General features: G+C 48.9%; 1 protein-coding gene across 1 annotated transcript; it reads left to right on the top strand.

Annotated features, from left to right (window-relative positions):
• Positions 1 to 2,617: 2,617 nt before the first annotated feature.
• On the top strand, positions 2,618 to 11,566 carry LOC144164903 (uncharacterized). The gene is made up of 2 exons (XM_077695140.1): positions 2,618 to 3,040; positions 11,291 to 11,566. The coding sequence occupies exons 1-2, from the start codon at positions 2,618 to 2,620 to the stop codon at positions 11,564 to 11,566; spliced, it is 699 nt and encodes a 232-aa protein (XP_077551266.1).
• Positions 11,567 to 26,355: the final 14,789 nt, after the last annotated feature.

Below are 26,355 nucleotides of genomic sequence, written 5' to 3'. Positions count from 1 at the left end.
ATTCAAACGGACGCCACTCCCGCGAAGCCCAGGTAACGGCTGCCCAAGGACTGCCCCCTATAACGACCAAAACCGCCGTCGCCGTTTCAACTGAAATTCACTTCGCCAAGTAGCTGCGAATCCCTCACGGTAGAAACTTCCACAGTTGAAACGCCGGTTTGAGCCCATATTTCTTCTTAAGCTTGGAAGGCCTTCCGAGCGACATTTTCGCCGGCGTCTTTCCCGCCTAAGTATGGGACAACACCGGTTGCCGGGTTGAAAAAGGGGTGCGTGCACGCACAGCTATGCTTCATGGTGCTACCGATGAAATACCGTTTTTGCTTGTGGGAGATATAGATGTCGAAAATCCATGGCTCAATGCAGTTAGTCGGCTGTCTTCCTCAATCGAGTGGTTCGGGTGTGGGTATGTGTTACACAGACATCATCCACGGATAGTAAGATGCATACGAGGGGGAAGTAAAATGGACAGCCGCAAGTTTGTACGCGTGAACAGAGCCCAAGGGCTTCCAGGTTTGAAATCGTGATGGGACGGATGCATGCCATTCATTTGGAGGAAGGTGAACAAGAACTGAAGCTTTGGCCGGAATACAGTCGTGAATGGATGCAAGAACAAAGTAAAGCTGCTGGCACCACCTGAAGTTCACTCCCTCGAGTAGCCGTGAATTCCTCCCGGATGAACAGCAAATTGCTCGCTTGGAACGCTGACGTGAGCCAATATGATTTCTTCAGCGGGCTTTCAGGGGACATTTTCAACGGCGTCAGGCACTTCTAAGCACGCGCAAATGACTGGTTGCCGGTTTATGCGTGCGCAGGTTTTTAGGGGAAAATAGTGAGAGGGAGGAGGAGAGGCGTGCACGCGCAGCTATAGGTATCATGCCCGTGCTAATGGATGGTATCTCTCTTGCGCTGGTGCGCCGTTTAAACGCAGGCATTAAATGGATCAATGGGACCTGTAGACCGGTCTGGAGTCCTTAGTGGTAGAGTGGATTGGGTTTGTGTGTTAGGCAATGTTTCGATTACCGATACAAAACCCGTATCGTGATCTATGGACGTAAAAAAACTGCCATGTGACGCATTTCGGTTGGCTGGGACCTGAAATAACGTCATTCATTACAGTTATTACGACAGTTTCGGCAGAAGTCTGAACCTGGCCTTACACACAGTAAAATACTTACGACGGGGGAGGGACACAGGTAGTTCCATATTTATATGCAAGGCCAAAGCCTGGATTCGTCAGAGGTTCATTCAGCTAGTTGTCTAGGAACTATGCTCCATCGCATGTGTTTTGTTTCGTGTAGTAAGTGGACTGGGTCAAGCTTTGCAGGTGGTCCTTCTTCACAGAGTGGCAGGGCAGTAATTTTTATTTTTTAGTCCATGTTTAGTACAAGGTGTACGATTCCTTCTAGTAAAATGCTCAGAGGACCTATGCGCACGGAATTGGGGTGTGCGAGTGGAGGAATAATATTGTTGTCCTTAAAAAGTGACTTAAAACTACCAGTACACACGTATTCGCATAAACAATACGTTAGAGGTGACTTCGGAGAACATATTACAGCAAAAATTCACTTTGAAAAGAAAAAAAGAGTTGTAACTGCCGAGGCTGAAACCCAAGCCGTTACAGCGAAAACCCAAGACTCTAAGCCTGAGCCATGAAAGCCGGCGAGTGGGGCTCTTTTAGCAATTGCTCAAAACAGAACATAACCCTGTCGTGTGGCCCTCAGAATAAAGCTGAAAATTATTCTGTGGCCTGGTCTACAGAATCGGCAGTGCGTTCAGGCTTTGTCTTCACAGCAGACGTGTTCGAGGGATGGCAAGGGTACCAAATATGATTGGTTGGTTGGTTGGTGCCAAAAGAATGCTCATACCCACTCAGAGGGATTGGCCAGGAAATGGGTGCTAACTGAGAGAAAAAAAAACTTGTGGGTAGCACAAGCTTGTCAGAATCCTCCTCATCTTCTTTGCCGATGCACCCAGCGACAAAATCTGAGGATTGAGGCCCACCGGTGTGGCTACTTATGGGCCAGGACTGTGGCTGGCCTACACGCCCTACCAAGGTCGAGTCGTTTTGGGGCTGACGGTTCCTCGCTCTGCTCCAAGAACATCCCGTTCGGGCTCTTCAAGACACGTTCCACGGGACCTTTGTTCACCTGCGTTAGACTCAACGGAATCAAACGGCTTGATTATGGAGCAGCGCCAAGCTTTTGCCAAGGAAAGAGGCTGCGATGTCCCTGCCCTCTTCTCGCGCGGTCCGTTTCATCCCAACGTCTTCCATCATAACAATTTTCCAATATAAGTATTTCAGAATGCCCGTTTCTTTGATGCAGTAATATACACTAAACATGACTATAAAAAAAAATGTTATTCAACATGTTACGAAGATGCCGACGGGAATTGTTTCATTCAAATTTGTTCATATTACTGGATTTTGTCATTTCTCTGCCTTAAAAAAGCCGTCATTTCCCCCAGTGAAAATTATGGTGTCGCACGTAGCGGCGTAATCCCCCAGAGTGAGTATGTACTCTAAAATTCCCTGATGTAAACAAGACTGTAACGCTGGCCTGGGCCGGAGCCGCGCAGAGGGCTCGGAGGTAACGCTATTGCCTAACCTCCGAGAGCCATGAGCGGCTCTCCAAACGAGCAGGAAAATTCTTCAGTACCGGCGTCCATATCTTTAGCATTGGTGCCGGTCTCAGAAGTAAGAAGAGTGATATCCCCGCCCCCGCCGGATGGACCACCGTCCCTGCTGTCCGAGCCCTCGCAAGCATCGCAGTCGTCGCAGGGTCTCCAATCGCCGAAACCTGGGGACACCACGGCAACGAACACGGCTTCAAGCGTTGTCCCTACACTGACGACCACTGCTACTCCTGGACCCAGTCGGCCAGTGTCTCAGCCAGCGAGGGTGCCGGCAGCAAGCAATGCTTTGCTGGGCGCCGTTCAAGAACAGATCCTGGTACTCCGACAGCACATCGTGGACGTTCAGGACTCCTTCGACACGGTCGAACCAGAAGAGTACCCCCAGCTTAGGAAGGCGCTGCTCGCTGTAAGTGCGTGCTATGCATGTTCAGAAAGGTTTTCTTTTTGCTTTGGAGGGCTTAGCGTACTTGCTTGAGTCTGACACCGCATCCAAGCATAACGTTTACTTCAATACAGAATAACTACGAACGACGGTGTTAGATCTGTCACTGTTTTTCTAAGCTTTGTTGTTTTAGAGCTTGAATAAAATAAATATACCCGCGAAGGAGAAAGCGAAGCAAGTGGTAATATTACAAGCCTTGTTTCTTTAGTGCATTACCAAGTAGGACCAGCTAGTGTCAGTTCAAAAGGCTTCGGAGTAATAAAACTGCGTATTTCTTAAACCCGAAAAAAATCCGCGAATGACCGAGGTGGCAAAGCTGAGCGGCCGTGTTGTAAGTTGCTTTGTTCTCGCCGTTTGCATAATTTTCCGACGGTGTTATAAAGCCCAGGCTGATGAAGCTGAATGTAATAATACATTATTGAACACAGCAAAGAAAACAACAAATTATTCTCAGATTGCTTTGATGTAAATTTATCTTGTTCTAACCGAGCAAGTTCGGTGCTCATGCCTCCTCGTAACGTCAAATGGCATTGCGTTAAAAATATTTACTTTATAACAGACGAAACAAAAGTCGGATAGAAATGCACTAAAGTGGCTATTTGAGCTTGTTGGTTGAACATTATAGGGAACTATACAGCGCAGCTTTCAGGCGCACACAAAGAAGAACTAGACACGCACGAGCGCAGCGCTCGCGTGTATGTAGTTCTCCCTTGTGTCCGTGTGCCAGCTGCGCTGTGGTCCTCTGTCGGATAGAATTTTTTGTAGGACCTGTGAAAATAAAGTTAGCAAGTTGAAAACGCAGATATATCTGAAATATCCCTATTGGCACCTTAGTTGAGGGCAGTCTGAATATTGCGGGAATACCTCAAGCTAAAATATGTTTGCGCAAAATAACAATTCACATTCACCGAATATGTATTATCACGGTTGGAAAATATTTCAACACTTCTTCCGAAAGCTTGGTAACGCTAGTTAACATTTTTTCCCTCCCATCTCCCCGTATAGGCACAGTTAGGATGGGTTAAATAACTGTGTTTATTTTTTTTTATTTTTCGGTGCTACATCTTAGGAAGGAGACCACCATACAGCGAAAGCGTTACAAGGCTGGGAGCACAAAAGCACAGTCAGCTAGACGAAGTCCTTAAAAGCAGCCCGCAATACCTGCCCCTCGCGGATGCAAGGGCGGTATTCTGCTTGTAAACGTCTGTTTTACGTAAGCAGGCATTTTTGACCGTTGACTTTAGCGCAGCTGTTCTTGGAAACATATTTTCAACAACTAGACATATTTTAAGCTAACTTTTGCGAGCAAAGTCCCCCAGGGGCTGGGGCGGTTGGCGTCTCCGGTCGTCATCTTGGTAATCGCCGTCTAATCTAGTCGCGGTACTAAGACACCGAGACAGTCGTTTACGCATCGCGCTGGAGAGCTTCGTGCTTCAAATACAAGATACTTTTTCAGCAAAGCAGTTGTCCTCTACCCCCCAAATGTTTCATGTCCGTTGACAAAAATGCCAAGGCACAAAGAATACACTTATAAAATGCACGTCTCGCCCTTCCCCAGGTTTTACTTTAGTGAAGATGGCCCAGGATCTCCGTTATGCGGTCACTTGATTGTATGTCAAAAACCTAAAGTCACTCTAAGATTCTTCTCAAATGACTAAACTGGAAGAACTCACCGCAAGGGGAAGAATACCCAAAAGTGGCTGCTGCCGGAAGTTTCTTCCTGTGGCAGTATAGCCGTAAACAATGCTACAGCTACTCAGTTTTTTCACGCTTGAACCCCAATTTTTATCTCAGTGACTATGACCGTCTATCAAGACAACCCTTCTGTTAGGTAATGCGGCGTCGGCGCACTTGCGTCATTGCGGCGCGAGCTTTTCCAAGAAACTTATATAGTGCATTACGGCGTTGGTATTTCTCTGGTAGTCTACGAGTGAAGAAATGTTTAAGTGGTTTGTATTTTGTTTTCTTGAGTTCACGCCTGTTCAGCCTAGAGTCTACGCATATTTGTCAAGCATGGATAAAAGTTTTAATAGCTGAGCTGTTTAAGCATGGCGTCACTGAAAGCTCGGCGCAGCAGAGTGTACAAGCCGAAAATGCTAGGCTAATAGGTGTGAGGCATAGTGGAGAAGAGGCAAAGACCCATCAAGCACACGTGGGGAATGCGCGCCTTATGAAAAAACCCTTCTCGTGGTAGAGAAATGGAACGTGGGTTCCGTGCGTTCTGAAACCGCTGTCTGTCCGATTGCGCCATCATCGCATTCGAGCCGCTGGAATTTCCTCTGGGATCGGGGCGCGGGTGCTGACTTTAGACTTTTCCTGAGTAAAGCCGACTTTGACTTCGAACGTGGGCAGATTGTATTTTGTACTTAAAGACGGTGGGTTTTGGGCTTTGATTTGACTATGCACGAAGAAAGCCTCCTTTTGTAACGATCAGTCTTTTAATACAGGCGCTGTGTTCTTACCCGCAGAGCTGTTTAAACCTGGCTTCTCTCAAAGGTCGGCGCAGCGTAGTCGAGAGGAGGAAAATTCTACACCAGAACGCGCGACGAAAAGTGGTGAAGAGGCATAGAGCCGACGAGCAGGTGTGGCAAGTGTGCGTCGTCCCGCAGATGGTCGGGTGGCGAGGCGCGCTTCGGGGATAGGCTGCGCTGTGTGATGACGTAAGATCTTATGTGCAGGTGCTCTCCTAGTTGAGAGAAATGCTCTGCGCTGGGCAGCATCTACCGATAAGATAGGCGGAATTAAGAAAAGCCAAGTTAAAGCTAGTGAAACCCACCAGCTCCGCGGTTTCCCGAGTCTTCGCATATCCATTTCGAATGTGGCGGAATTTTTAAGCTTGTGTAATTTTCGCCGACTCGTCGGGAGGTGTAAAGCTCAGAGGAGATCGTTTGTTTCACTGCGTAGTGACCATGGTGACAACGTGAATGAACCACCTCACGGATGGCCGCGACAGTGTTATCGTTTCTTGATTGTGACCGCTGACTGAAAACCACTAGTCACTTTGAACAATGAATCACTTTGAATCACTAGCAAATCACTTTGTTCTCAACCGTGAGCCCGAGCTGCCGCCGGCGAAATTATTCTGGCAGCTCATTGCTGAGCTTCCGTACACTTCTCATCTGGAGACGGAAATGCTAACGGATTGTTTCCGCAGATCCTTAAAAAAAATCAAAAATATTTTTTGCCCACTTGCTGTGCCGGAGATCTAGGAAACAGGTGAAGAAGGAAATATTCATGCCTTGGCCGAAAACTAACGTGCAAACTTGTCTGCTCCGAAAAGCCGCAGCCCAGAGCAGTGACGTCGTCGATATCTCTACCGGTTGCTTTGCGCCTCATCGAGTCGTTCGCTTTCAGCCAATCAGGGCTTGCTCAAACTGGGCGCTTCAAAACGGACGTAAAACGGAGAAGACTGCTAATTGAGGCTCAGGTAAGTCGTCCATAGGAGCGTGCAAAACTACCTCAACTAGAAAAAAATCGCTTTGCAGGGAAGAGCGTTGCGGCATAGCGATGAAACGAAGGATGATGGATGGCGCTATGATTTAATGGGCAGCAGCCATCTTGACGTGAGCACGGCGATGTGATACTGTGTTCGTCATCTCCGAAGGTGCCAAGCATAGCGCTATGTGTAACAGTCCACTTCGTCTTCTCGTCGCACGAGAATCAAACCCAATGCTCCGCGGGGACAAGGACGTGGCCTAACTTGTGCTCTACACCACAACCAATGACATATAAAACATGGCACCCAGCATATTGTAATATATAGGCAAGTTTTTCAAAAGGACAGATGCAAAAGAAAAGGCCAGCGCGCATTTAGCACTTGCCTGCTGAATCCAAAAAAGGCAAGGTACTCTAGTTTCAGCATTAGGTACGTGGGCATTAACGGCGCTGTGCAGGATTTCTGGCGCTGTATTGGTAGCGATTCACTGTATGCCTCAAGCGTGCCTTAGGCGCAGAGGTTAAACGTCCGGTACAGAAACGTATAGTAAATCACGCGGGGTGCCTCTACGGGCACTATTAGGCGTCATCCGAAATTCAACCGCTACCACGTTTTCGTGTTAACATCGTGCAACTATTTGCCTATGAGTCGTCTGTAACATTTTTAATGTCGGCCGGTAAGATACTTTTTCCTCAAAAATGGAATCTAGATAGTATGTACACCGCCGTGCATTTATCGTTCGTTTGACGCTGTTTCATTTCATATAAAACCCAGGGCCACCTTTGCACCGATGCTTGCTGGAAACGCGGAATACTGCGCTAGTTGGTACGGCTACGCGGCTCGTTTTGTGATAATATACGGGCCACAGAAAAGCGAGGGGACAATAGCTACATGTGAACATATGAAATTTTGTTCGGTTGCATAGTGCTACTGGATATGATATAGCAATACAAGGTTTGCGGAGGCACAGCCTTTGCAAGTGGTTCTGAATTTGTGTGCTTATATTCCGGGCACCCTGTAATGTTTACCCCATTAAGCAACTACTGTGCTTCACGGCATCAACGTCATTAGGCATAAGCAGCCAATACGTGCAGTCTGGTCTGCAAAGTAACTGAAAGGTTTTGCCAGCAAGCTTAAGCTCACGTAGGTGCAGCAGTCAGTAGTGCCACCAATTTTCATGCGTAAGTTCTCTTTACGCAGTACCCGTGCCATGAACACCCTTCATCTCCGAAGACACAGAAATTGTTGAGTAGCACAGTTAGTCATTGTAATAATATAAATGAACACGTTTGTCTGAGGAACATTTGTAACCAAGACATTCAATACAGTGCGAAAAATGGCAGAAATACAAACTGAATCAAAAATACGTTTGTGAAAGATCGTTTTCGCATGACGAGGAAAAAAAGCCATGAAAAAGAAAACTGATTTACAGGTGAGATACCACATAAACAGGACAGCCGTGTGACGCCGTGCATCGGCACACGATTGCAAAATTCGAAGTTAACATATTGAATCCTAATAACAGTGTAAAGGAACATTATGTCTCTAGTGGTACAAATACGATAAAGATAATAGACACATCAATGCCTGCGCACTTGTAAACATTTCTGTGAATTTCTGTACATTTATACAGCGAACCTATCTGGGCACGTTGCACCGGACAGAGGCCGCTGTGAGCGCAGAACTTTTTTTAATAAAGTTGTCTGTAGTGCACTCTAGGGCGTCGGTAAAGGAGTGACGATTCCTTGACCCGTTATCACCCATTGCCTGCAGCATGCTGTGCGACGATCTATGCAGTTGAGACTGAAACACGGTGTAAAGAAATACGGCCGCGATGAACGCATCGGTTCCTTCCTGCCATTTATATATCACCTGCAATCTGACTGGTCGGCTACAATATCAACAGAATATTTTTGTCGGCGCCACTTAAACTGTTCGTTCTTCTCGGCCTTATTATCATGACGTTACCGTAGATGCCTCCAATACCTGTGCGTGACTCGTGATAATTCCGGCTGTTGCTGTCTGTACTCGGTTACAACTTAAGAACGGCACCACTTCATGTAGTGTATCACTCCGCCAAAGCGCCGGACCCGTGATGTCAGTGCGCGCGCGTTTTGAAAGGGGTTTGCTATGGATGCGTGATATTGTCTGCCTTGTCTCATGCAGTTTGTTTGTCGTCACTGGAGTCGTTTATAAGCATATTAAATCCAAAAAATCACGGTAACGGCTCACGCCATGTTCAAAATATTCCCAGTAACGCTCTGCTTGCGCCGCGCGGAGAAACATCCGGCAACGGTGATAAGGCACAGCGGCAACTTCTGGTGCCGTTCTTAAGTTTTCACCGAGTATAGGACAGGGCGCCGACACTTACGTATTATGAACGCTATGAACCGAGTCCGTGATATGCGTCGCATCTTTCCTAGAAGAAATGACCGCCCTATCCACCAGGATATACAAAACGGCGCTGGTGCTTGCGAGCCAAACATCAGCGCAACGTGCCTATAGGCTTGGTTTGAACATGCCTTGTGCCTCAAAAATTCGTCGTAGAACGAAAATTGGTCGCACGTAAGGGCCAGTGTCCTTTGTTTTCTTCCTCAAGGGCTTTTGGAGCGCGACATTTCGTACCCAAACTCGCACATCACAATTCGAAACTTGAGGCCTGTATGGTGCAAAGGGGGGGGAAGGAAGTGGAAGGCAGGCGCTGGGTGCGGAGATAGCCGGGCTTCAGGCGTTCACTAATGACATTGCATTTGGAAGATGCTGGCGGGAGATTTCAACGCGGGTACCTGGCGGCCTGATGCACGCCCTGACTGCTGTCCTCAGTGGTTGAGCGGATTCGGTTTCGTATTTTAGAGAGACACTGAGATGCACACGACGCGAGAAGGAAACAGAAAGACTCATGCTTGTCCGGTAGAATAAAACTGTATTTCTTCAATGTTTCATTGAAATATTTGGCTGGGAAGTCTGCGCAATAGAAAATTACAAACAAACTTGTTTTGTTTCCAGCGCTGCTTGCACTGCTGGATGACCTTCGGTGGTCATCGTTCTTCACAACGAAGCACGCCAACTTACATACCGGGCTCATTGTAACCACGAATACCACAACCCCTTTTGTGAAAAATGTACAACGTCTACCATTCTCGTACCTATGACCGCTATCCTCCCCCATGGCAAGGGGGTCTCAACGCCGAAGAATGGAAAACGTCACGCAGTAGAAAACAACATATATATCACCAAATCTTGACAGGCAATAATATTTGGTTGAAAACATCACGCATCAACCCAAAAGTATACATGCGAGGAAACATGCAGACTTTTCTACGTATCCTGGCCTTATAAACGATATGCCCAGGGGAGAATAGCCCAGGCATTATATATTAAGCTTCAATCGAGATATGGGAGGTAGCTTTTACCATCTAGTTACCTAAAGATAACCGTGAGCTGAGTTACAGCACATGGAAAGGAGCTGCTGCATCAGGCCCCCTGGGCTGCGGATTCCACCCTTCAGCTCTCTACCTTCTGCTTACCCCCGTATTTGGAAACCCCCTATATGTTCGTCAACAAAAGTGTCCACTCTCTCTATTTCCCCCCTCTTTTTCAGCAATAACTGAAGCAATGATTCCTTCCAGATATTAGAAAGTAATTTGAAACACTGAAACTGTCGCCTTCACGCTTAAACTGACCAACACCCCGAAGGCATTTCCTTTCGCACCAACGTCTTAAAACACACAAGGGTAGATGGTCTGTTTTCTTTCTGGGCCACGGCGATTAAAAACCGTTGCGGCTAGTCGCTCTCTCTTCAGCAATCTTCAGTGCTTCGCACGCATAAATCGTAAATGCGGCAACTTTCATTTGAACATATCTTAAGGATTAATTGTAGATATCATCTCAATCTTCCTTGTTTTCTTTATTAATGTATAAATGTTTTTGAACTCCGGGTTTAACATAGCAGGGCGGGTGTTTGATACCTTTCTTCTAACAGAGCAAACCTGTGTTTTGTCCTCATGGTCACATTTGGCTGACGTGACGGCTTTGGTAATTGTGCACGCAGTAACTAGAGCATCTCGATGTTTTTCTTCATGCGTTACTTGTGGGTGATGTCCTCCTTTACCGCGCACGCCTATAGCTTTATCACCACGAGCAACACGCAGCAGTTAGGTCATATACGGGTCAGCAAAATCGAGAACGCTGTCACGGCATCCCGTCGTAGGCTGCCGCTGTCATCAAGCCTGGCGCTGAAGGGGGATTTTTAGTGTCGAATTTGTCAGGGAGGGACCCTGGTATTCTGAATCCTTCCCCCACTCTAGCCTCCAGTGGAAAATATGCTTTAAATATATTTCCTCATGCATAAGTATTGGAGAATCCTTCCCTCGGCCGAGTGGAGGTAGCAAATAGAGCGGCAGAGGTGCTCAGAATACAGCCTTGAGGCTCTTACGAAAGTCACCAGGTTTGCGGTAGCAATACAGAACCCTATTCGAGCCCAATAATTCCAGCGTGGTTGCATCGCTCGCCGGTTATCCGGTTGTGTGATTCTGGCCCAACCTGCTTGATAACCATGAACACTTACTCTGGTGAGACCACTATATGTTATTCACCAGGATACACTGTCTCAATTGCGGAAGTCAACAATCAGTCACTCTGCGGTCAACTTTCATACTGCAGGGTATTGGCTGACGTTTGCCGCACTAATATTTTCCCTCTTAGCTCAATGGCTCTGCCAAGTGGACAGGTGAAACTTCCAGTGAATGTCCCTCTGGGACGCCATTTTGTTTCCACAGGTGAGCAAAATGATCTCCCAGATGGAGGCGGCAGCGGACGGAATGAGCCTTAGGCGGATGAACCTGAAGAACGAGATTCGCACCTACCAGGACGAGAACATTGCCCTCCAAGGGGCTCTGCTTCGGGAGCGACGCAAGGTGCAGGCCAAGGAGCGCAACAACAGCACCACTGCGGTCCGGGAAGGAAGGCCGCTGCCCTTGCTTCCTCGGCGAGACAGCAGCATACCCTTCACACCCATCCGTCCCTTCTTGTTCCCTCCAACACTCACCAGGTAGATGTGCAGCGCCGATTCCCTGAGCGATGCGTGGTTTAGGTGATGTTCTTTCCACGCGAAAAAGCGCGTAAAATGGCGGCGGCCTATTGAAATCTCAGTTTAAAATGTTTTTCGCACAACATCTGTGTTCCCTGCACGTTCACATGCTGGCATAGCCGAGTAATAATTACTGACCAGCAGAACCTCTATTCTTGCAACAATAGCACTAGCCGTAGTCTATTAAGTGGGAAATACTACCTTGCGTCTATGTAAGTCGGCCCTGTTTTCAGTATAGTGAGGTGACACCCCGTCACGCACGGAAAAAGGAACGAAGTGTGCGTAAACAGTGCAAGTTACTGGAAAGTGTGTGGAACAGCATTTGTGAAGGTGATAGAACTGTGCGGTGGACTGAATCCCCACTTTCATCTCTGGTTGTTCTTTATGTAGAGAAGATACAGACGCGGCGAAAGGCAATGTTTTCTCGCTGTCCCAAGAGCTGGGGTTTTGCGCAGCCTGTTGCGCTATCTAATATGAAGCACTTTGCTTCCCTAACACTGTATTGTAGCCGTTCATCTCTTGTGGAATTTTCATAGAGGAAGAGGGCGTTTGCGGGTCTTGTAATCAAGAAAGCGGTTGCGCTTACAGAGAAGACGCCATGTATGACTTGTCATCAGGTACCGTCCACAGAACGACAACGACACTTCCGCGATCGACCTGGCGTACGATGGCGGCATCAGCAGTGTCTCGACTGGCAGAATCCTCTCCGGCGTAGGCAGCACTCCTGGGATTTCCGGCTGTACCAGAAGAGGTCGGGGAAGAGGTTCTCGAGCCGCAAGCAACGCTCCAGGTAATAACACTGTCTGGCGGTCTGTTGCCAACAACGCCGCTCGCAATTTTTACGCCGCAGCTTTCATGTACATGGGATGGTTTTCCCAAATATTGTGTTCTGTTCACGACGTTTGAGCATCCGCAGAATACTTTCATACAAAAATATCATAGGTAGGCCCCAAGGACATTTTTAGACTATTGAGCAGCGTTCTCTCCTAATCACATTGTACAGGCTCTTGTTTTACTCTATAGAAAGTGTAGGTATATGACTAAAATTTTCTGCATGGTCATCTGCAAACAGCGCGTTAAAACAGGACCACAAGAAAGAACCAGACAGGATGATCGCTGGTTCTGTCATCAGCACTCATCCTGTCTCGTTCTTTTCGTCGTGGTCCTGTTTTAACTCGCTGTTTCTAAATAACCATGTCGCATTGCCAACTCGCCCACCTCTTATTCTGCTACAATTTTCTGGGTACTTGAGTACTTTAGTTGCCGAGTCCAGTGAAAGAAGATTTTACCACTCGGCCATGAAATATTGGAGGTCATTGTATGTGTTTAAGAAGCAGATGTTCACGAGGCATGCAAGGGTTAGGCTAGCGGCCCCAGGGCACGTCATTTCTGGGCTGGCTTGGTGTGGAAACCAGCATGGTGCATTTGCACGTCCGTTCCGGCCTCTACAGATGTCTCTTTGCCAGTATCGAGTTACCACCCTGAATGCAACAATGATAAACGTAACGCTTAGTGCCGGACCAGTCGGTGTAACATCTATTGAAATGGTTGCGGCGGGTAGTGTTCAATTAGACGTAGAACAAAAACGCACACTTGGTCTTGATGACGACACCGTCTGCGCGGCAAAACGTAAATTTTTATATCTGTTTGCCGCCCTGGCTATACCATCAAGTGACTGACAACAGGCCGCTAACTAGACTCCACAGTCGGTCCACCGGGAACGAAGACGCGCAAACCGCGGGCGCACCATTACGACCGGCTGTGAACCAGCCCCAGGTTGTAGAGGCATTTGTGGATGCTGGGGCTCAAGACGGCATTTTAACTACGGCGATCCAATGTCCCTCTCATTCAGAAGCGAATCAAAAATTCCCCGCATTTCCCCGAGGGGAAGAATGTGAAAGTGCGAATGCACGAGTTGAATTTGCGCGGTTCGGAAATGTTCGCGAAAGAGAGATCACACACACACACACACAACTACAAAGAAAGAAAGATGCATTTATTCACAGACACCTATTTGTGTTGTCGTTGTACTTGATTGCTAGAGCGGATCTCAGCTTTGAAATTTCGTGTCAGTACTCCTTTAAGCGGGTGCATTACCCCTTCTCACGCCCGATTCCTGGCCAATCCCCCATGTGGGTATGTGCCATGTCAGCGGCCAGGCAGCGCGCGCCCATCTCCCCCCGTTGCCAAGGAAGACGAGGAGATTCCTGGCCAATCCCCCACGTGGGTATGCAATGCGGACATCGCCAATTGATTGCTAGAGCGGATCTCAGCTTTGAAATTTCGTGTCAGTACTCCTTTAAGCGGGTGCATTAGCCCTTCTCCCGCCCGATTCCTGGCAAATCCCCCACGTGGGTATGTGCCATGTCAGCGGCCAGGCAGCGCGCGCCCATCTCCCCCCGTTGCCAAGGAAGACGAGGAGATTCCTGGCCAATCCTCATCTCCCCCCCTTGCAAAGGAAGACGAGGAGATTCCTGGCCAATCCCCCACGTGGGTATGCTATGCGGACATCGCCGGTGGACGCAGGTTTAGGGTCGCTTAAGAAGTGCATCGCACTTAAAACTGCGCTTATGAAACGCTCCGCACCTGGCCTTCTATGCTGGCAGAGCTTACAGCCATCCGGGACGGACTGCAAGCGCTACTACCGGCACTTCAAGCCCCTGGAAGTTTCAAGCCCGGCACTTCAAGCCCCCTGGAAGTACAAATGTACACGGACTCAACGGCGGCCATACGGGATCTGCGACGTGTAGCCTCCCTCTCTTCCGTTTCAGAGAGATTCATAAGCTGCTGGACACGTACCCCTGCCCTCTCCGACTGTCGTGGATCCGGCGTAATACTATCACCGCGCATATTGCGGCGGATAGTTCCTGTCCCCTCTCCTCGGTTCCACGACCGCTGCCCTTGCTGACAACGGACCCACATTAACAATTTGTCCAACTAAAGGAAGATCTGCGTCGCGCCACACGCGCTCTCATCCCACCGTGTGGAACTGACCTTTCCAGTGGGCTCGCTCGCTGCGAGGAGGTCCTGCTGCGGAGACTTCAAGTTGGGGTGGCCCTCTCTCCTGCGGTAACACGGGCGTGGCCACCACGATACCATGCCACGTTTACCAACATCTGCCCCTTCTGTACGGTTCCTGCCGAAGACGCCGACACCAACCACCTGCTATGGATGTGCCCTTCCCTGAGTGCAGCAAGGTCCAGACACCTTGGCGGCAGAGGCCTGCATCCTGGGAGACCACGTTATCTCCAACGATTGCTGTGGGGACCCCACCACCTCTGTCTCCTAGATTTCCTCCGGGAAACGGGTTCCAACTTGTACCTCTAAGACTTTATGCCAAAGGGCATACTAGCACAAAAAACCCCTTTCAGTAGCAATGGCGGCTTCTGAGTATTTCGGCATCCGTCTTCATGTGTGACGCATTACAGTTGCCGAACGATTCAGCCTACGATGGGGACAAGGGACGCAAGGGCAAGGACGGACATGCGCAGTGACACTCCAACTGAAGGTTTAGAAACAACCTCCGGGAAACAACCCCGGAAACAAGCTGGGTTTAGAAAAGGGTAGTCTACAATACATCAGTTCCGTGTCATATTTCAAAGAATAGCAAATATTGTAGAGTATAATAGGCGATTATTAGAGTAATTAGGCATGGTGGTTATTAGAGAAATGAGCGAACTCTCTGGTTTCCACAGACTCCACTTGCACAAGGTGCAATCCCCCCCCCCCCCCCCCCCCCAAAGTGGGTACGTACCATGGTTGGGTGGCAGCGAAGCTACGAGGAAGAAGAACACGCTCTCGTAGACTAGCGTGTGCACCAGCTGAATGACCTAGCTGCCTGTCTGTATTTACTTTGCTAATTATCTGCAAATCGAGTATTCTCCTGGTATTACTTGTGAATAGGTGTTTTCCCTGCTCCGCAACAATATGTATGGGTTGGGGTGCACTCGCCAAGTACTACCAAATAATGGAAAGTAAGCATGTAAGCTCCTTCTATCACTGAAAAGAATGGTATCCAACAAATGCGTGCTGCCGGTGATGACATCTCAGCCAGAACTTTGCGGCCTACTCTACAACTGTAAAGAAAACGTAGTTGGGCTCAGTGGGCCATGGAATAAAATATGATGGTAGTGACACTAAGAAACAGGAAACGAGCTTCCGGGATCAGCAAACCAATTCTAGTGGCCCCTGTCATTGTCAAAATTAAGAAAAAGAAATAAACTTGGGCAGGGCATGTAGTGAGATGAAATAACAAACGGTGGACCAACAGGGTAACAGAAGGGATACCGAGAGACAGGTAAGGAAAAAACGAAAGACCTGAACTCTATGGAAGGAAAAAATGTACATATTTACTGGGAAGTTGAAGGGAAAGTACTCCAGGAGGCGCAATTTGTCACACCTCCGGGTGGACAGCCGAACGCCAGCTCGTTTCCTGAGTGTGGGAAGGAAATGCCACAGAGATAGACAGGAGAGGAAAACGAGAGGTCGGCTACATGATGATGATTATAAATGATTCAATAAATCAATCAATGTTTATTAGTGTGGCCAGGAACAACCGCAGGACCTTTGTGCTGGCGCACGAGAACAAAAGAAAAACAAAAGGAAACAGGCAACGCACGATGTGCACATCTCACACAATAAAAGAAAATAGCAATATAATGTAGCATGATAATAATATCACGATAATTTTACTATTAATACTAATACTAATAATACTAATCATAATAATGTCCAGGTCCAGGGGGTTGGAGCTTTGTCAAGCTGCAGTACTGCAGTTTTTCTCCAACCTCCTGATGAAATAAACTGAATCTGAATGATAATAATAAACATGCATACACACACACGCAAGCACGCGCGCACACACACACACACACACACACACACACACACACACACACACACACACACACACACACACACACACACACACACACACACACACACACACACACACACACACACACACACACACACACACACACACACACACACACACACACACACACACACACCAGTAGAGGTAGAGAAAGTGAAAGGAAAGTCTCTGTAGCTCGGCCAACATTCCTTAGTCCTAATTACTGGGCCAGGAAGAGGAGTCCATGGAGAACTCCCGAGGAGTCCAGGTAGGAGAGCAAGGCCTCGTGGACTCCGTCCCGCTGCCTAGCGCCGCCCGGCGGATACAGCAGCTGGTGCAGCGGCCGGGCGCCCGGCAGCGGGGACAGCAGCTCCTGTCTCAGTGCCACAAACTCTGGCAACTCGAAGAGCAGGTGTGACAGGAACGGGACGGACGGGCGCCCGGCGCTGCCGGCGGGTGGCGCTCTCGGCCTGCTACAGGCGGTGCTTCCACGTAGCCGTCCACGCCCCCCCTCTGCCCCCCCCCCTCTACCGAGGCGCGGGGTAAACGAGCGCTGCTGTCAGCGCTCACGTGCCTCCCGTACGAGGGGGAAACAGGGGGGCTCTCCAGCGGGCAGCCGTGGGTCCGGGTGCTGGGTGCCCACGTGCCGCTCGATGAGCAGGCGGGCGTCATCTCGAGCGATAACAAAATTCGAGAGCAAAAATTGGACTCTGGCAGCTCAGGAAAGGGGCTGGTAATGGGAGAGGCCGCCATCCTGCAATGTGCGTAAGTAGGCTTCCGTTGCTGCTTCTTCTCCTGCAGATGTAAAACATGTCGAAATATGCAATCCGGGAATAATTCCAATACATTTCGTGAATTCCTCCTTAGCTCAGTGGGTGAAATTGGCGCTAAAATAGCTGTTAAGAGGTTTATTCATTCCTTATTGACAAATTTCATCGTTCTAGTAATATGTAGTTGCAGGATACCCCGGTAGCACCGCGCTTAAAATCTCTCTTAGCGTTGGGTTAACCGAAGAATTTAGAAAAAGGCCTAGGGCGGTTTTACAGTCATGTTTGCTGTATGAGTAAGCTTACTTGACACTTAGAAGCAAGGGCCGAACCCGCCTCAGTCAGGACCGGGTTCTCGTATGGGTGGTTCTCCTATTGTTTCCACAGTGGTGAGGGGGGTGCAGGAACTTTTGCACTGCACGTGTGGCAATTCCTCGCTACCCGGGCCAACAGTGTAGAGGAGTTTCCGTACGATTGCGGATTTAGATAAACCTGCACCAAAGGTAACCAGAAAATGCACGTTAATATCTTCGAGACCTTTCTGCTAATTAAACCGTTTAGGGACATCAAAAAGAACCTCCCGTTCGTGAAAAAAGGGACTTGCTGGAGTTAAAAATGGGGAGTGGAACCCACTATGGCAGCTGTTGAGAAGCTCAGATGAAAACCTCTTTCGCTGTCACTGAGTTGATACCACTGCAACTTGCAATGGCCGTTCTGTTACGCCATCCACATATTTCGATATCTTTACATAGCTTTTTTATATCAATGGTCGCTTACAAAATAAAATATCATAAGCTGTTCTAAAAGACGGACTGTTTCTACCCCAGGGAGCACAGAACCGTTCGGCCTAGGTCAAGCCGATGTACTTTGGCCAGTGATTTTCCATCCGGCCTTTTTCCGGCAGACGTGTAGGGCCCGTGTCCAACTGTGGGCTGTTTGGCCGTACATGGCTGTACTCCCAAGGCTATCCAATGGCCAGTCTCTGTCGGCGGTCGACCGGCTTACGTTCATACGGCCAGATTCCCGCCGTAGGGCTCCGGCCATTGGAAAGCCACCCGTGTGGGGCGGAAGTACGGCCACCGGAGGTCAGCCGAGATGTGGTCGTCGGACTCCAGCCACACTAAAGGTGCCGGAAGTTCGGCCATGCTACGGGCATAGGAGTTCAGCCACAATACGTTAACTGTATTGAGGCCGGTGGACGACCACTGCATGCAGCGCAAGCAGGCACTGTCAACAGCACACACCTGCCATTTTGGAAGAGCTTGTTGTTGGGCGAGTTGGCTGATCTTGGTGAATAAACACGGACTTAGCGCGAAAAAACAACACATGCATAAAGGGCGGGACAAGCGCAAACTCTCAACGAACTTTTATTGAAAAGAGCACACACCTATAAGTACACTTGTCTTCTGGTCGCTGATGTGCACTTTTTACAACCATAGCAATCTGTATCCCAAGTGTAGCTGAGCTCAGCATCACACACCGCAACTAATTTAAAATCCGCGATTCGTAATTGACAAGGCTCTGTTGTTATCGCGAATCTAAGATAAGAATTGTTTTTAAATAGGCAGTCATAAAACCAGATAAAAAACAGAACAGGGCACGAAGTTGAGCCTACAAATGCACAAGCTTAGCCTCTGATATATTTAGTACGAAAAACGTAATGCAACAATGTTTTTTTTTTGCCGCAATATTGTCAGAAGAATTGGTGGTAACTTGCGCTTTTGCGCCTCTTGCCTTTCTTTGGTGGGGAGTCCTTGATATGGCGCCGGTTGAGCTCCTGTGTGGTGGCCGCTTGCTCGATGCCCTTGTAGGCCAGTTAATTTCGGCGAACCAGGGCCATCTCGAGTCGGGCAACTATGCCGCGTCGATGTCTTTCCATTTCTCGAGGGTGGGGGGGTTGAATACCGTCGAGCTGATGCGTCTACAAGGCCGGCGAATGAGGCGTGGTAGCTCTGCGACTGGCGAGGCTTAGCTGACCCGTCGTTACGGCACAGTCTTCTTTTGGCAATAAATGGTATTCCGGTGGCCTAAAAGGTTAGCTGGTAATCCCTAGTGAGTCCATGCAGCTTGCCGGTTTACCTAGTACCACTCACTACCGCTTGATAAACGAAGTTCGTTCATTTAAAGCGTAGAAAGACCGAGCGGATGAAAAACGTGCCTGCATCGCTCGGCTCTCTAACGGCTTTTTCAAAACGCCAGTTTCCAGAAGTGCATGGGTTGTCGTCGCCCAGACGCGTGCCGTTGTTCGGCTGTACGCCGCTTACCGAAGTAATGACGTATAACCTGAGACTTTAATTCGGCTGATCTCCAGTTGAGCACCGGTTGCCAATTATTCTGCGGCCTTTCACTGGCCGTGATCCGGCCGAAGACCGCTAACCGAATGAAAAACGTACATTCTGGGGCCGTACGTAGGCTGGTATCCTTTATTACACCAGTTGCCCGAAGAAAACGAATACTCTGCCGCCGGACGCTCGGTTCACCGTAGAGAGAGCGAATGCACGGCAGCCGCACTCAGGCCGGTTTTCTTCCGAAGACCAACTGCCACACGAATACGAATATTCTGTGGCAGGTCGCTTGCCGCGCTTCGGCTGAACACCGTTTCCCGAAGGAAAAACGGATGCCCTACGGCCGTCCGTCGGCCGTTCTTCTTCTGAACGTGGACCATCGAAAGTAAACTGGATATCTGGTAGCCAAGTACCTGCCGCTGTGTGTGGAACACGGGCGGCCGGAGGAATACCGAAGCGCTGAGCGCCAAATTTTGGCTGTTTAACGGTTTAAGAGTGGCTGCCAGAACCTGGATGCTGGGCAGACATGCCAGAAAGTGGCCTTAGACGGGCCGGTCGTGGTACAGACTCTGTGCTGCCTGGGTACGATAGCAAAGCAGATATGTTAGCGGACGTCATCTTACACATAGGACGAGAAAGAATAAAGATTATATTCGGAAAGGTGTATGAACCCTGGGATCTGGTCAGCCTCCCATATCCAGTTGGCCGTGAACCTGCGCCTAATCGAGGTCTCGTTCGAGCAGAGCCTAGAGGTTTGGTTTGGAGCTGCTCAGCGTTGTTAAGCTGAATACGAAATGATACATCGTAAGGGGTGGCTTGCAGGATGGCCAGTTTTGTGAGATGAGAGAAGTGAAAGTTTCGAGATGACTAAGTGAATATAAGATGTTTCTGTTTGCCCTCTTTTAAGTATGTATGCTTGGTAACGTCATAGTGACGGGTGTTGAATCTCCCGATGGGTATGCGTCAGTAATCATATGCATCATCATGTAGATTGCCCGAGCGAGTAAATCTGTCCCCGCTAAGGGCAGCCATGGCCCAGGTCTTCCTTGCGTCTTTCTTCCTTAATATTTTGGTGCCGAAAGAAGACTACCGACGTCCCCTCCGGCTTGTGGTTCCTAGAACCCCGCGGTTTTGACTGTTTCCACTCATCAGCAACGCCCTCAGCCGGAGGTCGGTATGGCTGGCCCAGACCGTCCAGTGACGACTGACAGTAAGTGTCGAATGGATAAGCTGTGCCGGCAGCAACGCATCCTTCGCGTCGCTACTGCGAGAATGCTCAAGGCAGTGAATGAGCTTCTGGAAGCCCCCTCTCCATCTTTGCATGATTTGCAAACGGCCATTGCCCTCTTTGCAAGTAAAGATGCCGCACGGTATGCGATCGAAATGAGAATCGTAGAACTCCTCGAATGTGTAAAACTGGAGTAGGACTACTTCGATGCGTTGCCATGCCGAGGAGAGATATGCCGTACCCTCGTGTGGCTGCGCGATGCTTTAGAGGTCCCAAAGTCGCCCGGCATGACAACCACTACCAACAGCACATCAGCAAGGCCAATTTGCCCTCGTCCTTTAGATACGCAGTAGTCCATGTCTATCACGCAGAGAAACGAAGGGAGAGTGCACATCGCGTTGTGCACATGACGACGTTTGGAAAATCGACTCGGGATAACGTGATGCCAAAAGGTCGGTTTGAGTACAACTGCTCCAGGAGGGTCATGCAGGGGCCCGTTTCGTTTAAAGCGACGCGCGACGCGCGACGCTAGGAAGCGCTTCTTTCCAACACCAGACAAAGAGAAGACGATGGAAACCAATTTGCCCGCAAACCTCTCCGAAGTTTCCGCAAAGAAACAAATTGTCACTGCAGCTCAGGCTTCACCATGCAAGGCCGAAGGCGAGGCTGAACGAAAGGACCTACAAGTGGGAGTCTGCTACGAGGGAGCATCGAACATCCCAACGTAAGAAGGGGGTGCAGACCCCGAGGCTATGCTTGCCGCACACAAGGACGGCTCAGAGGCTGCCGTCCAAACAGACAACGAAAACCCTGAAGATTTCAAGGACGAGAAAGAAAAGGCAGAGCCACCACCGTGCGAGATCTTGTGTATCTTCCTTCCAGACAAAGTGAAGAGCAAACGTTCACTGGAAGTAATGAAAAGACGACGAACTCTAACCAACGCAGGATTGCTACACGTTGTACCCCAGCATAAATCTGAGGTGTTCTATCTCAGCCAAGTTGGGAAAGTCGAGAAACCCTGGCGCGTCACGTATGCCCCATGCGAGTACCCAGCAAGGTCCGCTGGAGAACCATCGGAACCGTACATTGAGCTGACAAGAAGCAGGAAAACGATCTCGTCAGCACCACGTCTTCCTTGCGTCGTTCTTTCTTAACAACGGGTATGGAGGTGAAGGTTTGGCGTGCGATTCTTGTGTGCATAGGGCGAGGGTAGTGAGCTTTAGTTGGGGTCAACGGGCACCGGATTGTTGTATGAGGGTTCCGTGCCGCTCTGGTGTCGTATCTGGATTTTCAGAGTGTAGACATTGGAAGTTGATGTGTGGTCGCGTGTGCTGCCCTGTTCCCGACAAGTCCCCAGTGGCCTGGGTCCCAGTCAATGGCGATTGCATTGTCTTCGGGAAGCTTTTAACCAGCAAAAAGCTTTTTTAACTTTGGCTCCTAGCCTTGTGCACTTATTTTGTATTGGCTTTAACCTTGCTGGAGCGGGTACTGTTCCCCACTTTATTTTTTGTTTTTCGGGGGGGTGGGGCAGAGGGGAACACGAAACTTTTAAACGGGTAAAGAAGATTTGAAGAGCCATAAGTGATGTTAGTTCGGTTTGAAACAGGCGACAGGCGTGAGGAAAGTCTCTCATTATTGTAAGATATGGTTGCTTGTGTATCTAGGCGACGTTAGTATCCAGTGTATCCAGGCGACGTTAGTAATGACCATTGCCTGTTAGGCGGTAACGGATAGATGAATATACAGTGCCGGGGCGACGATGTCTCGATTCGGTGGAAAGGGGGGGAAGGAGGAAAGGCACCACAGGAGTCGTTGTTGGCGTTTTGTGACTGTGTGATGTCGGCGTACGTTGTGGGTTTGTAATCTCACCATGTCCTGGGGAGGAGTCGAATGCTCACTTCACGCCGCCCCGTGCTGAATGTTAAAGGAATGTGCTTCGGATCAGATTTTCTGCGTTTTCCTAGGGGTGGTGATTGGGGGATGTCATTAGATTTGGGGGGCGTAGTCTGTTTTTCGGGAGCTCCTTTTGGCCATTGCTATTTTTAATAGGGGGGCCAAAATTTACAAAACATTGACTTGCAAACGGGCTTGAAGGAAAACTATTTCGCTCAGCAACGCGAACGTCCCGCTTCACGCTCGACTGCCTAAGGATCGCGAGGTGCAGCGCTCATGGTTAAACATGTGGAGGTTCTCTATGGGTACACCACCAAAGCTTCCGAAAATGCGAATACACTCATTTGCATTTTTGTGTTCTGAAACGTCACTTTAAGCTACGACTGAGTAAAAGAGTTTGTTTACGCATGTAAAGATAGTGCTCCCTTTATCTTCTCTTAAAATTGTCTGTTATTCTGAAGTTTGTTCTGGGATTGGGCCCTGCCCGTCTTTGCCCAACATTGCTTATTTGAACACTTTTGTATTTCGGGAGCAGTCTCCTTTAACACCGATGCACTTGAATGAAGGCACTCGTCTTCAGGATATGTTTGCATGTATTTCCTTTACAAGCAGGACCATCTCGCGCAGCCAGAAGACAGTCCTCAGGCGTCCGGCGGGGCTCCGTGGGTAGGTCGAGGTCGAGGCCTCCCGCAACGCCAGGAATCATCAGGAACCCCAGTTCTCCCACCACAGATTCGCCTGGTGTCGATGGACTCCGAATCCCAACCCCAACCATCCCAGCGCCCGCCCGCACTGGTGAACCTGCCTTAGGAAGGAACGACGTGAACGAGAACAGCCTGCTCAACAACCGGCTTAACCAGCGCAACAACAAGCTGGCGAGAAGCAGGATGTACACCATTCTGTACTCCTATGCACTTCTAGATTGATACCAGCGGAGCCTTCACCGGGGCCAGCCAAAACGGCGGGCGTAAAGGAGAAAAGATTCAAATGTGTGGCGGTGGGTCCAGCACAACGAAAAGAAGAGACTCGCTCACCGATGTGTGTTTTGCACGCATGAAGAAACATTGCATTATCTTATCCAGTAGCAAAAGTAGCCTGATATCAGTTAAGATCTTTTTGCCAACGCGAACAAGTTGCGGAGATTGAATTTCACGGATCTCCACAGTGACTCCATGCCTGTAGTTGGACGCATTATTTCCTGTAACCATCTGTACCGCTCTGTTCTTTTCTGATACGAAACTGCCGCTAGGAATTAAGGACACATTATGAGTTAAAATTTCTTCGTGTGGGTAACGTATCATGCGGCTTTTCGAATGCGGTGAAAACTTTGGTCAGAAATCCCGAATTGCATAAATGGGTAGAAGATTTCATCTGAACCGAATTGTTTTTTTCTACTTGAAGAAACTCAGTAATATAGCCAAATACTGTGAGTTCCGGCTCACTTCTTAAGATCAGGACAAATAATTCTGATATTTTCCTTCAAACCAAATAAGGTAATCCGTGCGATTCATATCTTGTTTAAGGGTGACAGAGTTGATGTTTTGCACACTGGAGTTTTTGCAGCCACTGCAGACTGGAACGTACTCCAATGTTCCTCGGCTTACTTAAACGTGCCTGTGGGCTTTACGTTTCATGCGTATATTACTTGTTTTCAGCAAACCCGGGATTTTACCTAATTGCAAATTTACCCTGCTGCATCGTGTTTTCGTCTGTTTCTTCTGTTTTGTTGCCTTTGGGCGCTAGTTACTTACTTTGGCCGCCTTTCTTACTGCTCCCCTGTGTTTGAACTTTATCGTTTCGTTTATGTGTATTGCGCCACGAATTACGTGTCAAGCAGACTGGCAGGTACCACAGCTTTTTTTAAACCAAGGTTGTGCGCGGCTGATGTATACTTGTTCTACCCACACGCCATCGTGTGAAGGCGTAAGGTAGCACGTATTATTCTAGAGTTTACACGTTTGCAATAGTTTTGCGAATTTTTCGATGCGGGATCATTATTCCCAACTTCATTGGCGAAGGCGTACCCGTACCGAGCTCGATCACCTCCATCATGTAGTGGTAGCCTGGTGTATGAACGGTGAGCATATTGCTTCTCTGTTGTTGACGACATAGAGACGAGAGCAAACTTAAATGGTTTAATGCATTACAAGAGATTAACAGCGAAGATACAGGAAAAACAGACTGAGGGGCGAGGTACAGCATGACTCGGACAGAGCTGCGCTCCTGACAGAAGCCCGATGAAGTTTAAAGGCGGTCACAGGAAGCGCGCTTAATGTATACCACAAGCGTCAACGGGTCCGCCACATGCGAGGGCTTTGCACACGGCTGGACGACTGTAGATGCACAGAAACATTTTTCTGGGCTTCTAAAATCCGTTGCACTTTGAGTTTGAGAGAGGGGGAAAGGAGGTCTTGGCGAGTGAAGTCTTCTCCCAGATTCAAGTTTCTACACGCCCCGCTTGTGGTCACTGGTCTTAGGAAGGCGGTACTTCCTGCAGTACAAAAACTTCACCCGCGCTGCACCGCATTTGTAGCACGCACATGCAGGGTAGTGGTTTACCGAATCGTACGACCTTCTCTGCCGGGCGTTTGCACACCCATATAGGTATTGGTGTGCAAATCTCATAATATGCGATAACCATGGCGTCATGAAGGATGTGGAAGTGCTCGGAAGGGTAAGGTGTAGTGACCACCGCATGGTAAGATCTCGAATTACGCTAGATTTGAGGAGGGAACGTAACAGGCTGGCACGAAAGAAGTCGCATAATGAGCTAACAGTAAGACGTAAAGTACCAGAATTCAGGATCGCGTTGCAGAACCAATATTCAGATCTTACCGAGGAAGCAGAGTTTAAGACACAGGAAGCCAGCGACAACCTCACACGCATTATCACGGAGTGTGCAGTAGAAGTCGGCGGCACGATGGCTAGACAGGATACTGGTAAACTTTCCCACGAGAAGAAAGATCTAAATAGGAAACGGCAAACCATGACAATCTCCACCCCACCTGACAGAATAGAACTAGCGGAGCTTTCGAAGTTAATTATTAAGCGTAAAACAGCTGACATACGGAAGTATAATATGTAGAGGATGGAATACGCTGTGTAGAACGGAGGTGGCGTGAAACCTGAATCACGAAAAAAATTCTAGTCAAGCGTCTACATTTCACTTCTCGCGCTGACGGTTCCGATTTGAGCTCTCGGCATCACACAAACCTTTCCCCCTTTTGAATCGCACAGTAGGTGCGCCCGTTATCTGAAGGCTGCTGCGACTGCGTGAGAGGACATGGGTCAGTCTCTGAGACACACGTCGAGTACGCGAACAGCACTGTCGAAATTTCTACCGCTCGAAGAAGTCACGCGCGTTTGTTCTCGGAGGCTACGTGTTGCGTGGAGGCACTGCGAAACACGAGTTTACAAGTTGCCACTCGGCGTTCTCCCATGGGAACGTTCGCCGCCTAAATGCTCAGAAGCTTTTCCTCTCCTGCTGCCCCTCGGCTTTTTACCGACACTTTCGGTAAGCAAACACCGATCGGTGTTATCGTTCTGAGCTACCCAGGCTCGGAGTACGGCTCAGCCACTCGCGACACCGTTGTCATTATGGGTAACAGAGTGTGTCCCTATAGAAGGCACGGGTGGGAGCAAGCTGCAGAAAGTTAGATGAGCAGATGAGATTCAGAAGTTTGCGAGGATAAATTGGTCTCAATTAGCACAGGACCGGAACAATTG

Source organism: Haemaphysalis longicornis, unplaced genomic scaffold, assembly GCF_048455015.1.
Source record: "Haemaphysalis longicornis isolate Haplotype H1 unplaced genomic scaffold, Haemaphysalis longicornis Haplotype H1 scaffold_14, whole genome shotgun sequence".
NCBI lineage: Eukaryota > Metazoa > Arthropoda > Arachnida > Ixodida > Ixodidae > Haemaphysalis > Haemaphysalis longicornis.
The sequence above is the reverse complement of the archived record's forward strand: the minus strand, read 5'-3'. Positions and strand labels throughout refer to the sequence as shown.

Bases quoted from the DNA above. Each gene is read 5' to 3' on its own strand.
- LOC144164903 (XM_077695140.1), top strand. From the start codon at position 2,618: ATGAGCGGCTCTCCAAACGAGCAGGAAAATTCTTCAGTACCGGCGTCC. The intron at 3,041-11,290 runs GTAAGTGCGTGC...TTGTTTCCACAG, and splicing joins TTAGGAAGGCGCTGCTCGCT to GTGAGCAAAATGATCTCCCA.